At 44.5% G+C, this 17534-nt stretch overlaps 1 protein-coding gene across 3 annotated transcripts in view; it reads left to right on the top strand.

The window, feature by feature from the left end:
* The window catches only part of GRK3 (G protein-coupled receptor kinase 3), a 77634-nt gene that overhangs the window by 14280 nt on the left and 45820 nt on the right, over positions 1–17534 (top strand). For 2 of the 3 annotated variants that reach the window (XM_087828530.1, XM_087828529.1), the window contains exon 3: positions 14375–14448. The exons of the other annotated variant lie outside the window; for it this stretch is intronic. In XM_087828530.1, the coding sequence (XP_087684656.1) occupies positions 14375–14448 (74 nt within the window). The remainder of the gene's footprint in view (positions 1–14374; positions 14449–17534) is intronic. 3 annotated transcript variants of the gene reach the window in all.

Here is a 17534-nt window from a genome sequence, read left to right as displayed (position 1 = left end):
TTCTCTGGCTGGCATTAGGGAGTGGGGAAAAGTGGAAGGTGGAATCTGTTTCCGCTCGCTCCTTTGTCCCCTTGTCTCTCCCACCTGTTCCACCTGCCCCTGTCCGTGACCAGCTCCACGTGCTGCCTCCTTGATTTCTGTGTTACCCCGACGGCTTTTCTGTGGTCCTCTCGCTTCTCTCTGACCGTCTGTCCCCCTGCCTAGCAACTCCTTTTCTCTCTTCCCGAACCCTCCCAACATCGCCCCTGCCAACGGTTAGCGCAGAATTTGGGGGACACCCTCCCATGCGGGTGGGCTCCAGCCAGTTTGTAAAAGTATTTTGTGAAATGAGAAAAGTAGGCCCCTTTCATTTACTCGGCCTCCGAGGCTGTCCTGAGAGAGCGGGTGGTTGGCAGGCCTCTCGGCTGCACCCTGCCCTGGTGGTTATTTCATTAGTTCTCTTATCTGTAGAAGGAGGGACAGTGAAAGGCAGATGCTCAGTGAATGGAAGCTCTTAAACGAAATTGTTTATAATAAAAAGTTCTTGTCGTGCACGAAAGTGGACCAGGGTAATGGACCCCCAAACATACACATCACCCAGATTCAGTCTTTTTCAACATTTTGCTGTATTTGCTGTGTACATCCCCTCTTTTTTGTGGTTGCCAGATATTTTAAAGCAATTAGAAAACTCCTCGTAGCATCTCGGCCCTGTATGCACCTCTCAAAAATAGGAACGTTTTCTCAGACAACCTCAAAGCCCTCATCCCAGCCAGTGAAAATCTATGGCGGTTGTTAGCAGACTCTAATACCGAGTTTATATTCAAATCGTTTTGATTAAAATGCCGTTTTATTCTTGGTTGGTTTGCAACAGGATCCAAACATTGCTCTTGTATTGCTCTCGTTAATAGCGTCTCCTTTAGTCAACAACAGATACCCCTTCCCCCTCTCCCCACACAGGTAGTTGACTTATTGAAGAACCTGGGCCAGTTGTTCTGCAGAACGTTCCACATTCTGGATTTTTCTGTTTGCCGCTTCATGGCGTCGTTTAAGTCACACTTCTGTTTCCTTTATTTCCTCTAAACCAAGAGTGAGCTCTCACCGCTTGGTTAGATTTGGGTCTGCCCTTTTTTTTTGTCCAGAGTCCTTCACAGGGGGAGCCGTGTACTTGGGAGCAGGAGGGACACTGCACGCAGGTGCCACTCTGCGGTTGTGCTCGGGTGTGGTCGGCTCTCAGGTTCATTCCTTTTTCAGTGGCGATCGTGGCCTAAATCGGTTATTTTATCAGGGACTTCCGAAACGGCGAGCTTTCCCTTTATGCTGTTCCTTCCACATTCACTGCTCGGTCTCATCAACTCAGGCTATTCCATTGCCTTTACGTCTCCTTCACGTAGGAAAGGCCCCAGCGACCTTCGCCTCCTGGCGTCGCTGCTGACAGAGATTTTTGCAGATGCAATTAAGGTTATGATCTGGGGCGGGGGGTGGGGTGCTTAGGGCTTAATCTGCTCACTCCAGCAGGGCATTTCCCGAGCCTGGCAGCAGAGGAGGAAGTCGGAGAGATCGAGAGCACAGGAGAGGCTTCTGCATGGTGCCCCTGGATTTGCAGATAGAGGGGAGCACCAGAAGGAAGGCGGGGGCGACTTCTGGGAGCTGAGAGGGATCCCTCGCCGACAGGCAGCAGGGAGACGGGGACCTCAGTCTTACAATGGTAGGAACTGGATGCTGCTAACAACTCGAATGGGCCTGGGAGCCGATTCTCCCCTGAAGCCTCTGGATAAGAGCTCAGCTTGCCAACCCCCCCCTCCGAGGAGCCCACCTGGACTTGTGCGATAAAACAACGGGCGTTGTTTACAAGTGGTAATTCAATGCACGGCCCTAGAAAGCTGAGACCGTGGGATAGATGCCTAATTCTTAGCTTTTAATGGCCAATTTTGAGAATAAAAGAGCGAGAGCTGCTTCTATATTCATTTTTACATAGAAACTATGTGTCTTCATGTTTATTAATGAAAAGCTGATTCCTAATTTGCTGTCAGTAAAATGTACACATTTAGACAATGTTCTTGCTTTGGCTCATTGAGAAGAATAGTTTTAAAGGGATACTGGCTGTTGAATAGACCATAAAATCGATTTGTCAGTGATGGTCAAGATCATTCTGTTAGTTTTCTTCTATAATACATACTGAAATGATAATCTCCTCCTGTGCACGCGAGGCGCATGGCAGCTGATAGATTCCATCTGCCTGTGGACAATCTACTTAGCTTCTCTGTCTGAGTCCCCTCTGCCCCTTAGAGGAGGATGTTTCTGATTAAGAGGAGATGCCAAAATAGATACTTAATTCCTGAGGTGTGCAAATGCTGCTCTCCTGTGTAAAGGTCATCATGGTTAACGTAGTGGCCTTGGAAGACGCCTGATTTTTTTTTTTTTTTTAATATATCTTAATTGATTTCAGAGAGCAAGGGAGAGAGAAAGAGAAAAACATCAATGATGAGAGTCATTGATCAGCTGCCTCCTGCACGGCCCCTGCTGGGGATCGAGCCGTCAACCTGGGCCTGTGCCCTGACTGGGAATCGAACCCCGATCTCCTGGATCCCAGGTCAATGCTCAGTCGCTGAGCCACGCTGACTGGCCGACACTTCATTTTACAACACCGGCTTCAGAGCTCAATCCAGAGTATAAATAGTCGTCTTTCTGAATTGGTATGAAGCAGTGTTGGCGCCTGAAACGTGATTTTTGGTCAACCCAAAACTTGGCGATTTTTACTTTCTTTAGGAAACAGCTTCATTGACGTGCGGTATTACATGCCATAAAATGCACCACATGCCAATTTTAAAACATTGCCACGCCTTAGAGAGACACCCCTGTGCCCGTTTATAGTCACTCCCTGTCCCCACCCCGGCTCCCATTAATCTGCTTTCCGTCTCCACAGTAATTTGCCTATAAGTGGAATCTTACAGCCTCTAAGGTTGCATCTGGCTTCTTTAACTTTGCGTAAGGTTTTGGAGGTCCGTGCATGTTGTGGGGTGTAACCAGTGCTTCATCCTCATATGCTGCTGGGTAGTATTCCATTACGTGGATAGATCATACGTTTTTATCCATTCGCCAGCTGGTGCGCATCTGGATTGTTCTCACGTTGTGTCTGTTATGAACGATGCCACTGTGAATCTTCGTGTCCAAGTGCGGACATGTGTGTTTTCATTTCTCTTCAGTATATAACTAGGAGTGGCCTTGCTGGGTTGCACGGTGACTTCATGTTGAACTTCTTAGGAGCTTACTAATTGTTTTCCAAAGTGGCCGTACTGTTTTTTGCACTCTCACCGTCGTCAGTGTGTGCAGGTCCCAGGGTTGCCATAGCCTCATCGACACGCGCTGTTGTCTGTCGTCTTGCTTATAGCATTCTTAGCGGGTAAGAAACGGTATTTCATTGTGGTCTTGGTTTGTATTTCCCTAACAGTTAATGACACCGAACCCATTTGTCCCAGTTAGCCACTTGCATATCTCTTTTGGTGGAATGTCCACTCAAATCTTTTGCGCATTTAAAAAAACGATTGTCTGTATTTTTGTTATTTATCACAGGCATGACTTAATGAGTATTTCCTCCCAGTCTGTGGTTTCCTCCTTTTCATTTTTCTCGTGGTGACTTTTGAAGGGCAGAAAGTTAATTTTGGTGAAGTCCCATTTATATGTATATATTGTATGAATCATACTTTGGTGTCAGATATAAGAACTTTTTGCCTCACTGAAATCCACAGAGATTTTCTTCTAGAAGTTTTATGCTTTTTAGTTCTTACCTTCAGGTCTTTCGCTGATTTTTGTGTGTGGTAGGAAGTAACGGCCTAAATCCAGCCTTCTTTGCATGTGGATCTCCAGCTGTCTGAACACCAGTTGTTGAAAAATGTTCCCTTTGGCTGTCAGATTGTCTTTGCACTTCTGTTGAAAATTAATTGACCGTAAGTGTGAGGACTTATTTCTGGATTCTCGGTCTTGTCCCATTAATCTATTTGTCTGCTCTCATCCAGTACGGCAGTGTCTTGATTACTGTAGCTTTGTAGTAAGTTTTGAAATTTGGGAAATAAAAACCCTCCCACTTTGTTGTTGTTGTTGTTGTTGTTCTTCTTCTTCTTCTTTTTTAATCCAAACTGCTTTTTTGCTGTTCTGGGTCCTTTGCATTTCTACATGAATTTTAGCATCGGTTTTTCAATTTCTGCAAAAGAAATTCTGGGATTTTGATAGGGAGTGTGTTGAATCTATAGATCAATTTGGAGAGAATTGCTGTTTTAACAATATTAAGTCTTCCAATCCACAGAAATGAAATGTCTCTGCATTTGCGTAAGTCGTCTGTAATTTGCCTCGGCAGTGCTTTGTAGCGCTTGGTCCCAAATATTTTAATGTTCTGATGCTGTTGTGAATGGGATTGTCTACTTAATTTCACTTTTGGTTGTTCATTGCTGGTCCATGGAGATGGAATAGGTTTTTGTATAGTGATCTTGTGTCCTGCAACCTTTTTGAACTGGTTTATTAGTTCTAGTAAGTGTTGGTGCGTGTGTGTATACTCGTGTGTGTGTGTGTGTGTGTGTGTGTGTGTGTGTGTGTGTGTGTGTGTGTGAGAATTCCTTAGGAGTCTCGTTGTGCAGGGTCCTCTCTCCGAATAAAAACAATGTTACTTCTTTCTTTCCAGTCTGGTGCCTTTTCTTTTTAATTTTCACTTTCACTTTGATTTCTTAAATTTTTTTTTTTATTTTGGCCTCAAGCATATCTAGCAAGATTTCAAAGGAAGTTTACGTAGGAAGAATGCATAAATTATTTTTGGCATTTGGGGTTAAGAAATATACTTTCCAGGGGCTTTGACAACAAAAATGTATGTTTCATTATCAAATAATGCATTGGAAAAACAGAAATTGTACCAAAAGTCCTTTTAAAAAACATTTCTGAGCGGTCCCTATAGAAATAAAGAAATAAAAATGGACATAAACGTCATAGGTGCCTATTAATAAACACTGGTAATTATATAAGACCAAAGAAAGACTACAAAAACACAAAAGACACGGGGTAAAACATGTTAGGGTTACTTTTTGGTCAGTCTCAAAAGAACAAAGTTTCCAATCTATTTTATAATTTATCAAATCACTGCTTGAGCTGTTTTGTTAAAACCTGCAAATATTTATGACCGCAATTTCCAACCCAAAGGCTGGGGTTGAATTATAGTAAATTGAGCACTTTTGCATACGGTTCTAGAGAGAGAAATCTTAACCTGGGAACCAGCTACCGTCTTTGTTCCCCTTTGTTTGGGAGTGTTCGTGTCTGTCCCCTGAAGGGCCTTCCCCTGACAAATGCTGGCCCTGGTTGATAGTCACAGAGCCGGGTTCCCACCCTACCTCTTATCTGTAGAACTTTCTGCAGCCTCGAGCCACCTACCAGTCAGAAGAAGAAAAACCCTGGGGCCCCATTCGGTTCCGCATCAATTATCCACGTCTTTGTGGAGACTTTTAGTTGGGGGAAGGAGTTAAAGATCCATTTAAACTTGCAAATAGCAGAGATAAACCCTCGACTAAGCACAGCTAATTGGATTTTCACCCTCGAGAAATAAGGGGCACAGATTGTGTACACTTGCAACTTGGGTCTCCTAATAAGAGTGCTTCCCATGCCGTCCCAAATGGTACTGGATCCTTCTTCTTTAGGGAGAAAAAGGGACATCTGTAATATTTTAAACAAAAACAAAAACAGAAAAAAGAAAAAAAAGAATGCCGCCCAGAGAGGAGAGATGCCAGAGAAGAGGGAAGAGCCGTGAGGACTTAAAAACCTACTGGCAGGCGGTCTTCCCAGTTGATTTTCTTATCTGCCGGCTTCAGCAAGCCTGGGTATCGGTTCCTCGAGTTGGAGTTGGCCCGATCTGGAAGACGTCACTGGCCCTGTAGTGTGGCCACTGCCACTCTGAAAACTTGGGACGTCCGAGAGATAGGCGGCCACTTTCAGAGAGAATTAAAAAGCTAAACCAGTTCCAGTTTCATGAGAAAATGTAGTTGTCTAAAAAACCAAAACAAAACAGAACAAAAAAACCACACAAACAAACCCTGTTTGTGAGAGCTGGTTCTGCTTTTTAAAGCCTTCATGCAAGTGCTAAGATCAGCTAAGAAAAATCCAGAAAAGCTTCATTTTACTGGAATAACAGAATCTTTTCACCTCAGAACTATAGGGATGCCAGTGTGTGCCTGCTGGACCCCTGATCTGCAGGCTGGCGGCTCTGAGATCTTTTAAATCGTTATTTTCCCTGAGCATTTCTGAGTCCCTGCTGGATAGGAATTGCTATTAGTTTAAGACAGTGATGGCCGCCTGGGCACTAAACACTGAGCGTTTTCTGTGCCAGGTAAGTAACGTGACCATGTTCCCACAGTTCCCTAGGGGCAGAGCCTGGATCGGATGTGTGCTCTCCACAGCTGCTTTTCTCTGCCCATCACCAGAATAGTTAGTGTGGAAATGAGCACGCACATGGACTTCCTTTAAAAACAAACAAACACATCAACTATCCAATTTGTATATAATATATCATGATCCAGAATTGGGGGTGACGCGCAGAGGTCTCCGGAGCAGGTCTACTTCTGTGCTTTGCTGAATGATACATCCACAGTCTAATGTTCTGAGTGCCTCCTTGGAAACATTTCACTAAACAGGAGTGCTCGTGGGGAGACTAAGACAGCACCAGGCCACAGAGGGCCTCCGTCCCCAACTGGCCCGCCCTGCAAAAGACGCGAAACCCACAGACGTCCGGGTCGCCAGTGTCGAGCAGGTGTCCGAGCAGGTGTCCGAGCAGGTGTAAAGTCTGTGTACTCTGCCCAGGAGCTCCTGAGATTCATGGAAGGGGCCACCGGTGATGTTTCTGAGACCTGGGTTTAAATTAACCCAAGGCAAGTGTGGGGAAGCTACTCTCAGCCCAGAGGTCAGCCCTGCTGGGGGCTCCCCGTTGTAGCCCTCTCCCCGCCAGGGTCCACATATTTTAGGGGCAAAAACTGTGTGCTCTAGAGAGGGCCAAGGGCCTAGGAAACATCCCCTTTATTGGAAAAGTTGTCCATCAGCTTCTGAACTGACAGCGGGGGGAATGACTGAGCTGTCTTAGGAGTTGAAGAGCCCCAAATGTGTTAAGAAATTCCAGGTGGCAATGAAATGAGAATATCCCCTGGTTTTAGCTCTTTCGGAAGCACCTTTTCTGAGAGTTGTATTCCTTGTCCTTGATATGTTTAAGCATTTCTGCCTCTAGTCCAAGTCAAAACCGGGCAGTGTGGAAGTATGCTATGGGTGATTATCAGGCTGGCTTTGAATCCTGTTGCTGAGAATGCATTCATTCATTCATTCATTCATTCATTCATTCATTCATTCATTCAGCTTCACTGTGTGCCACGAGTTCTTGCGAGCACAGGAATGCATCAGTGGGCAATACTGAGATCTCTGCCCTTGTGGAGCTGACATTCCACAGGGGGAGACAGACCCACAAATACATACAGGCAGACCTCAGAGATACTTGTGGGTCACTTTCTAGACCACCACGATAAAGCAGACATGGCGATAAAGCGAGTCACATGAATTTGGGGCTTTCCCAGAGCATATATAAGTTAGGTTTACACAGCACTGAAGTCTATTCAACGCGCAATAGCGTTTTGTCTTAAAAAAACCACATGTGTATATATATATATACCTTATTTAAAAATATGCTAAAAAATGCTAACCTTCACCTGAGCCTCCAGTGAGTCATAAATCTTTCTGCTGGCGGAGGGTCTTGCCTCAGTGTTGATGGAAACACAGGATCTGGGACGTACAGTAAAGCGGAGCACCGTGCTGGGCACATGCTTTTGAGAAGGCACCACATGTAAAGGGAGAGCTGAACAGAGGCCCGGAGGAGCTGAGGGAGCGGAGCCCCGGCGTTTGTGCAGGGGCAGAGGGTACAGGCAGGGGCTCAGCGGGCCGGAGACCTTCGATCGGGGCCCGTGGTGGCGGAGCGGCGAGGCGGCCGGGGTGCTGTGGCCGAGCGGCTGCGTGCCCGGGACAGGCGTGGGAGGCAAGAGGCTTTATTGGCCGATGGAGTCCTGACCGTTGTGCTAGGGATCACAGAGACACGAGCGGGCCCTTCCCCTCCCGGAGCCCAGGAATGAATGACTGCTACTTACTTAGACAGGTGCATCCTGTGCCAACACGAGACCAGCTCTCTGTCCCGAAGCCCAGCATCTTGTTTAACGGGGACATGCCAGAGGTGTTTCCGTTTCTGCCAGGGACATGACAAAATGAATCACCCAGGTGGGGCCTGAGACGGGGGGAGCTGGGCCGACGCCTCGCACCGCAGGGTTGGCTGGCGAGCCCCACTGCAGAAAGGCCCGGACGCTTGTGAGCCGGAGACCCCGTAACCCAGAGGAAAAACGGGCAAAGTTCTCGAGAAAGGAAAAACACATGCCACCGGAACATAGAAAAGGACTCTCAGCTTTATTAAAAAATAAGGGAATCGCAAATTACAGTTACTCTGAAAATATCGTACTTTTAAAAATCTTTCAGATTGGCCCCAAACCCAAACATTTAATTACATATTCTGACCATCGCTGGCGGGAGCAGAAACAGGTACCGACCCAGTGGGGCTGATTCAGTCAAGTCTAGTAAAATCTCAATGTGTATAACCTTTGGCCCTGAAGTTTCAGCCCGAGGAGCGTAACCTCTGAACGTGCACGAACCGGTGAGAAATGATGTGTGGAGCGGCTGTTGCGGCAATTTTGTAAAAGCAAAGTATTTGCAGCATTTCAAACGTTCGTCATTAGGGGACGAGTTGTGTAAATTGTGATGTCCCATCGGCGATGGAACAACCGAGCTGGTGCAGGGAGATCTCCCGGGTGTAGTGGTGGAAAAGCGGCCGATGCAGGCGCTGTGGAAGTGCGGAGAAGATACGAGCTGATATTCGTGCCGGCCTTTTTGTTGGGTTAGAAGGGAACACAAAACACCGGTACCAAAGAGACCCAAAATGTCAGAGGTTCTTTGCGTAGGCGTTTCTCTCTCACTCGACGTCAGGGGCAGGCCTCCCGCCCTCCCCGCGCTGGGCTTTTCCCTGGTTGTGGCGCAGGTGTCCCTTAGGCCTCGCAGCCCTCTGCCTCTGCTGGGTGAAAGAGGGAGAGGAAGTCCCACCAATTTCTCAACAACTCTGGCCCAGAAGTGACACACACCACTTCCCCGAAAAGATACCAGGGGCCAATAACTGGGCCCCTTGGGGCCGATGGTGGTGGTGCACTGCTGGGAAGATGAGTGGCAGGGGAACGTCTTTTCAGATGTTTTTAATACTTTGAACCTTTGTATCCATTCACAATAGAAATAGGTAGTGGGAGCGTAGTGGGATAATGCCTGGAAAAGGGTAAGAACCCGGGGCTGGGAGTCTAGAAGGCAGGCGGCTCCACGTAGCCTCGGTGGGGGTCACTCAGAGCTGGCTGCACTCTGTGACGCTCGCTTGAAGTCCTGAAGGTAGAGTGGCTGTTGACCAGGTGACATCTGGAGGGGACAGGTGGTTGTGAGAAAGAGGGTGGAAAGGCGGGTGCAGGAGCAGTGCCAGGTGGTTGGCGAGAAGAGAGTGGGTGCTGAGAAGGGGGAGTTTGCTTCGGTTAGAGAGAGGAGCCCTGTGAAGGGATGGGGGGCTCCCGGGGTGTTGAGCAGTAGGGCAGCTGGTGTGCTTGGGTGCTGGGAGGTTGTGGGGAGAGCGTGGGGAGCACAGCGGTGCAGACGAAGGAGGCTGGGGCTCACCCAACACGCCATGTGGCTCCAATGAGAAGCTCAAGAGCAGGGGACCAGCACGAGCAGATCTGGGCAGCAGGCAGGACGAGTGGCAGAGGGGGCCGGGTGGGTGGCCAGGAGCCCAGTGAGCTCGCTGCGGGTGACCTGAGAAGCGTGGTGCACCTCTCAGTCCCCTGCAAAGGGCATTCGGCGCTAACTAAGGCAACGCAGTTCGGTGTTCTCTTTTACTTCTGTCTGTGGGTGCCCCCGCTTCGGATTGTAACTGCTTTGAGAACGCCTTCATTTTATACTTGTGGTATCGTGCACGAATGCTTATGGGTTCATTCTCGGTTTTATTGAAATGTGCACAGAAAAAAGGGCACCGCCCGAGAGCACGGCCTCACGAATGACCAGAGTGAACACACGTGTGAATTGATTGACTCTAATTCTGTTTCTTTTTCGTTAAAGTTGTGGGTAGATTCAGCATATTCAACCCCCTCCCCATTTTGTCCTGGCCAGTCAGTCATCAATCTTCGAGAAAACTTTGGGAAATATGAATCAGGTGGCTTATCGGAATAATGTTTCTATTTCACTCGAAATTATTTTAAATCTCACTTTATTTTAAACGTCAGTTTGTTTGTTTACGGTTAGATGTGCACAGAACCATGATCAATGAAAATACTGACCACAGTCCGTGAGATAGCCAGAACGTTTTTCTTTTCTATCATTTCCTAATAAAATATTTTTAAGAGGCTGAAAGCAATCCAACTATCAGAAGAGTTAAGATAAAATGTCCTTGCCCCACAGTATTTTCACAGTTTCCTCCCAGTTCCAGTTTTCCTTTTTGTTCCCCTTTGAGTTAAGAGCCAATTGCTTGGAACATTCCATGAATTTTTCTTTGGTTACATTCATTATCATGTCCTTTTGTCTAATGGATTTTTATTATTCAGGGTCCCACATCTCTCCATTATCTAAGTGAATGATCCCATTAATTAATATAACAATATTTTATTGGGCATGTATGTGCTGAATTTAAATTGGGGGATGGCATGGATAACTTGGATCTTAGGAGACCTGACTATAATATTCCTAAGTGATATTTCATTTATAATTTTCTCTTTCTGTAAAGTCTTAAGTCAAGAAATGAAAGTTCTAGCTTGTTAAGTAGAGTCAAATGAAAATAAATATATTTAAGTTTTATATGAAATAGATAAGCATAATTAGCTAAATATTCATTTTCACTTATGTTCATTCATTCCTATTGGAACTAGGAAGAATTGAAAGGGTGTGTTACTCATTGGGAATTTAGGTAAGCAATATCCAGCCACTTATATTTAACACTTGGGGTTCTCATTAAATATTTTATAAAAAGCAATACAATTCTTTCTACTAATTTTTGCAAAATACTGTGGTGGGAAATTGGGGTAGTTTGCCTTTCCTGGATGTTCTGTCCACTCAGAAGTGAACCAGCATTCGTGCAGTTTGCCACGGTGGTTCAAGCAGGAGGCGAGCGCAAACACATGCGCGGTTATCTAGTAAGCAGGTGTTGGTCACTGCTTCTCATTCTCTAAAGCCTGGCGACATCGCCCTGATGAAAGGATCCCGTTAGGCAAATTATTTCCCAATTTTTGTCCTTGAGCTTTTGTTCCAATCCGAGAAGTGCTTTATTTGTTTTTTAAATGTAATTTCAGCCCCACGAAGGGAAATTGCTTTCAGCTTGGAACACAATGATCTAGAATTAATCCAAAAGGTGAAGGAAGTGGGGGTAGCAAGTTAGAAACCCCGAGAACAGGTCCAGTTTGGTGTTGGAGCCGCTAGAACACAGACACTTGGCCTAAGTGACGTGGGCGTGGGAGAGAATGCTGTAAGGTGGGGCTGGAGAGGGTGGAGGGACTAGATTCCAGAGTCCCTGATGGGTCATGGTGATCAGTTTGTTTCATTCCAACTGTGGTCAAAAGCCAGCGGCCCATGTGTGGTATAGTCATTCATGTTGTCATTTAGAACATTTTAAAGAACATCTTTAATATGATCAAGATATATAAGTTCAAATTCTCATCTTTAGTTTTCTTGTCCAAAAATGAAAGAGATGTATGAAGCAAAAACTGACAGAATGGTAAAAAGATGTCAAATCTACAATTACAAATGTAGATTTCAACAGTCCTCTGTCAACAACAGAAGAAGTAGACAGACATTCAGTAGGGATTTGGTGGGTGGATTTGGACAACTCTACCAACCAACTTGGTTTAATTGCCTTTTTATTTTGTTTAAGGAAACTCTCCACCCTATACACTTTTCTTTTCCCAAGTGCCCATGAAACATTCACCTAGATGGACCAAATTTAGGGCCAAAACCTAGTTTCAATAAAGTTAAAAGCGTTGAAATCATACTGAATATGTTCTCTGACAACAACAGGATTCAACAGAAATCAATATCAGAGAAATACTTGAAAACCCCCCACAAAATATCTGGAAATTAAACTAAACATTTCTGAATGACTCATGGGTCAAAGGAGAAATGGCAAGGGAAATTCGAAATTACTTTGAAATGAATGAGAACAAGAAGATAACCATTGCTTTTATTTAAAATAAAAATATTAGTATGCAAATGTTACCTTCATAACCAGCTGGCTAATATTAATAATAAGAGAGGAGCAAAGGGAAGGCCAGACATTATCAGCATGGCCATCTGGGCAGCTTCGCCAGGAAGCTGCAATTTCACGCTCCCCAGGGAATCACTGGCCCATTCCCTGCAAATCACTGGGGGAAGGGGTCCAACAAAGGGGAAGATGGCCACATGCACAGTGAAGTCGGGGTAACATAAGGAAGATGCTCGACTGTCAGTCTAACCTGGAAACAAAGATAAGTGACTGGTTGGGGGGGCAGAGCCACTACAAGCACGTGAAATACTGAAGACTTAATTGGTTATGCTCCTAGTTAAAAACCCCCAAGACAGAGGAATTCTCTTTCTTGCCATTTGCGCTCCTATATCTCACTTGTTCCGTGACCTGCACTCGTCTGCCATGTGGTCCTAGAAGCTGCATGGCCCAGGCCATACGGACCCCACAGGCAATGGACTGCAGACAGGAACACAAGCTATAACCTAGCCAGATGCTCAAATGGACTCTGCAAATGTGGGGCGGAAACTCTGGACAATGGCCCTGATCCTAGCTCTGCTGAAGACAGAATGGGACTTTTCCCATGGCGGGACGGAGGGAGATGGGATGTTGGAAACCTAGGGGTTTCATTGCACAGAAATAAAACTTTTCACGATACCTCATCCTTCTGTGAGGGCCTCAGGACATTCTTGTTCCCGCTGCATCCCAGGAAGCCTACTTCCACCGGCAACAGGTGGGGACACAGAGAGCACCTCGCCGATAATGCAGATCGGTAGAGATTCCCATCTTCAACTCTTGCTGCTTGCCAGTGTCTTGAATTTCCCGCGTCCTGCACATGTCAGCCCCACCTCAGTTCCTGGATAAGATGAATGTGGCCGTATCCCTGCTGCCGGTCTGCATTCAGCCCTAGAGGGTCTGGCCTTGCCTACTTAACTAAGCAGTTCTAATACTTCTAGTTCCAATGAATGATCATTTACCATTTTGAAAGGTCATGTTCCTGGAACTATGGAGGGGAATTTATGGAGCAGGAACAGGCAAGTTCAGGTTACATGATTCTTAGGATCATCAATTAAAATCTTGTCAAAGCTGCTTCCTTTGTCTCAGTTCTACCAGGGGAATTCTGGTCTCCTGTGTTCCTACATTTTAGACGTGTGTGAGTCCTTGAGTTCCCTTCTGTGACTTCTGTTTCTTCTAGCAATTCTTTAATTATTTTGATTTTTTAATTGTTTTTGACTGATACCAGCTTGTCCTACTCAATTTCGTTCATTCTTGACAGTGTATTCGGCATTAAGCTAGGCACTAAGTCTGCCAGTGGGGTGGGAGATTTATAAATCATAATTAATTAGAGTATGCTAAGTACTTTGACAGAGGCATGTTGGAAGGGTTATGGAAATAAACATTCATTCGACGAATATTTGTTGACCTCCTACTGTGTACTGGGCACTGTGCCATAGAAGTAGTACTCTGGGCATACTGTGCTGATTGTTCAAATGTGAGGCATGGAGTTGTGAAGGAGGGAAGAATGATTTTGGGGGTGGGTTATCTGCTCTAGCCTGATGTTTTTAGTGGGGATTCTGAGGTAGCAAGTGGTGATAGAAAAGGCTAGAAAGGTTGTGAAAGTCCTTCTGTCCTTTAAGGGAGTTTCATCCCATTTCTGTGGACATAGTATTTATCAGGTCCATGATGACCCTTACCAGCACTTGCAATACCACACGCATCTCTTGTTTCTTTGCTTACTTTTCTGCTCGCTATAGTGACCAGTGACTCTACGTGGTGTCCAGTGACCGCTAGCCCTGCTGATCTTGCATTTTTAAGAAGTGGGAGGGGGGTTGCCCGTAGAGATGGAATCCCAAAGCAAGGAGCCAGGTATGCAGTACTCTGACTTTACCTGGAGTGTTTCCCTCTCGGGTATGATGAGCCTCTTGAAATCTTTATTTTCCCTTTTTTAAAGGCAGGGGAGCAAGAGGTTGAAGTACAAACGTGTTACTTTGAAAATGCCCTGTGGGGTAAAATTTCAATTTATTGCCCACCCTGAAATTTTTTATTCTTTCCCTTTAGGTTTCTTGCTATTTAAAGATTTTTGTTTGAATGAAATTAATGAAGCTGTACCTCAGGTGAAGTTTTATGAAGAGGTAAGAAGTAACTGTTTTACTGATGCTTTTATTTCAAAAGCATATTTAAAGCGTGTTTTGGGAAATAATTAAGACTACTAAGTATCTTAGAGATAATTTAGAAATTCACTGAAAGTAATCAGTAGTGCAAGATATAATATGCAGTTTATTAGAGATGCTGACGACATCTGTATGCATCCTGTCTCTAAAGGCTCTGGAGAGCTCCAGAGGCAATGAGGAGGAGTTGGACTAAAATTCCAGGGGAGGGAGGATCATTCTGAGGTGCATTGAAGTGTGCCAGCCATTTTATTTTCTGCAGAAGCTTGCTGATTCTGGAGACATAAACCAAGGCAGAGGGCCACTACTGGGTGAAAGAGAAACTAGCACAGTTTTCCGGTCACACATCACTGGAGTGACAAATTGGAAACTTGGTGGAAGAGGGAGGAGGGGAGCTGAAGAGATGGGGTACAAGCTTCTGGAAGACATGTGGGAATCTCCCACAGCCTTACAGTACTTTATTGAAATATAGACCTACAGGAATCTGAAAACAGATCAGGCAGGAGATGAAAACCCAACTGATAGCTACTGATCACCTGGGTCAGCTGTTGATTCTGGGTGTAACAGAGTCCAGGCATATTAGAGTCCAGGTTTGGCCCTTGGCAGAAGGCTGTTTCTGGGAGACAAAAAGCCAGAAGAGGTTTCTGGGGCCAAAGTAAAAAACGAAGGGGACTGGAGGAGCCCCAAACATGTGACTCGCCTCCCTCTCAGGATAGATGCCAAGTTTTGAAGGTGAGTGGGGTAGGAAGAAAAGAGCTATTCTGCAAACCTCTAAGGTCAGAAGTGATTCCAGTGCCAAGGAGACGAAGATTTTTCGTTGAACTCCGTGGAGCGCCGAGCCTTAGGAACAGGGACAAGCAGGAGGCAGACTGAGTCCTACACAAATGGCAACTCAGACCCAACCCAGCTCAGTCTCTTATTGGGTGATGAGCCCCTCACCACCTGTGTGACAGAATACAAGGGGAGCCCTCGTTTTTTGTTTTTTTTTTTTTTAGGTAGGAAATAACCAGAGAACCTACAGTGTTCCACATACAGTAAAAAACTATTAGACACCTAAGAGTCAGGATCATGTGACTCATAAACAAGGCAGTAGGAGACCAGTAGATGAATCAGATGCTGGACATAGCAGACAAGTGCTTAGAATAACTATAAAGTCCATGTTTAAGACAACGGATAGAGGAAAAGATGGACAAAACTGATAGAAGGATAGAGAATGTCAGCATAATTTGGTTTTTATTATGAAAAGCCAAGTGGACGTTTAGAACATTAAATACAGTATTTGAAATTAGAATTAACGGCTAGAACCAATAGCAGGCTGGTTACAACGCAAGACAGAATTAATCAGTAGGCAAACCCGTAGATAATCGCAAACTGAAACACAGAGAAAACAGAAATAGGTAAAGGCATTAAGGACATGTGGAACAAGGTTAAAAGGTCTAACATATGTAGAATTGGGGCCCAGAACAAGAAGAGAGAGAACAGTGCATAAGCAATATTTGAAGAGATAATACTAAGAATTTTTTAAAAAGGCGAAAGGCAGCAGCTCACAGAGTCAAGAAACTTAGAAAACCCTACGCAAAATGACTGTGAAGGAAACATATCTTTGCCCATCAATGTAAGACTCGAGAAATGTACGACCAAGATAAAAATTTTAAAAGCAACCCGAGGGTGGAAAAAGACACCTTACTTTTAAAGGAGCAATATTCTGAGTGACGTGACTGACTTTTCAAAAGAAACGATGTTTTTTAAAAATCAGACAGACAGTGAAATGCCAACTTTCAAGGGCTGAAAGAAAAAAACCTGCCATCCTAGAATTCTGTTCCCAGCAAAAATGTCCTTCAGAAATGAAGGTGAAATAAAGATATTTCCAGACAAAAACTGAGGGGATTTGTCAGTAGTAGACCTGCCTTTCAGTAAATACCAAAGGGGGAGCTACCTTAAACAGAAGAAAATTATCCCAGGTGGAAAGGCAAGAAGGAATGAAGGACATCATAAAGGATAAGCATGTAAAATATAAACAGATGTTGACCATGCAAAACAATAACAGAATGTGTTTAGAGTTTAATGTATGTAAAACTAAATGTATGTAAAACTAAGACCGATGACAGTAGCCCAAAAAGCAGAAGAGGGGTTAATGTGTTTTCAGAGTCTAGAATCATTGGGGGAATCATAGTAATAACTTGCACTGGGGTGTCATCAGTCAAGGATGCATCTAAGGTAACTTTTAAAAGAATAAAATTTATATATTTAAGAAGTAAAAAGAGGGGGGGAAATGCAATAAAACAACATTCTATTAATCTAAAAACAGGAATGAAAAACAGGAATGAAAGGGAGACATAAAATATTAGGTGGTTAAATTGAAAACAAAGAGCAAGGTGGTAGCTATAAATCCATCTGTAAGTAATTATATTGAATATAAATGGGCTAAATAAATACTACAAGTAAAAGACTAAGTTTGTCAGACTCGATAAATAACCCAAAACCCTATTAAATGCTGCTTACAAGTGTCATACTTTAAACAGAAGGATAGGAGAGGACTTGCGGTACAAACACTAACCTAAACAAAGCAGGCACAGCACGCTAATGTCGGAGTGCGCTAATGCTCAAATGCTGCTTTGAGATTGAGAGATTATTTCATAATGATAAAGGGGCCAGCGTCACGACCTTCAATCTGTATGTTACAAATAACATAACTTCAAAATTTATAAAGCAAAAATTGACCGTTAAAACAAAAGAAATCTGTCATCCCAGCGGGAGACACGCACATACGCTTCGAGAGCTTATAGAACCAACAGACAAATTGGTAAGGATGTAGGAGATCTTAATAAAACAATAAATGAACTTGACCTGACATATATAATATAGTATGCTGCACCCAGCAAAATTAGAATTTTCATTGTTTAAAAGTACATACGGAATATTTATCAAAATCATAGGCTGAGCCCTAAAGAAAGCTCCTACCAATTGCAAGATTGAAATTGTCCCGATTTTCCTCAGTATCCTCAGTATGAAGTAACTTCCTTATTTCATTCTGAGTCACAATCAGGCTT

The sequence above is a fragment of the Miniopterus natalensis genome, chromosome 20 (assembly GCF_054644295.1).
Source record: "Miniopterus natalensis isolate mMinNat1 chromosome 20, mMinNat1.hap1, whole genome shotgun sequence".
In the NCBI taxonomy this organism is placed as follows: Eukaryota; Metazoa; Chordata; class Mammalia; order Chiroptera; family Miniopteridae; genus Miniopterus; species Miniopterus natalensis.
The sequence above is the reverse complement of the archived record's forward strand: the minus strand, read 5'-3'. Positions and strand labels throughout refer to the sequence as shown.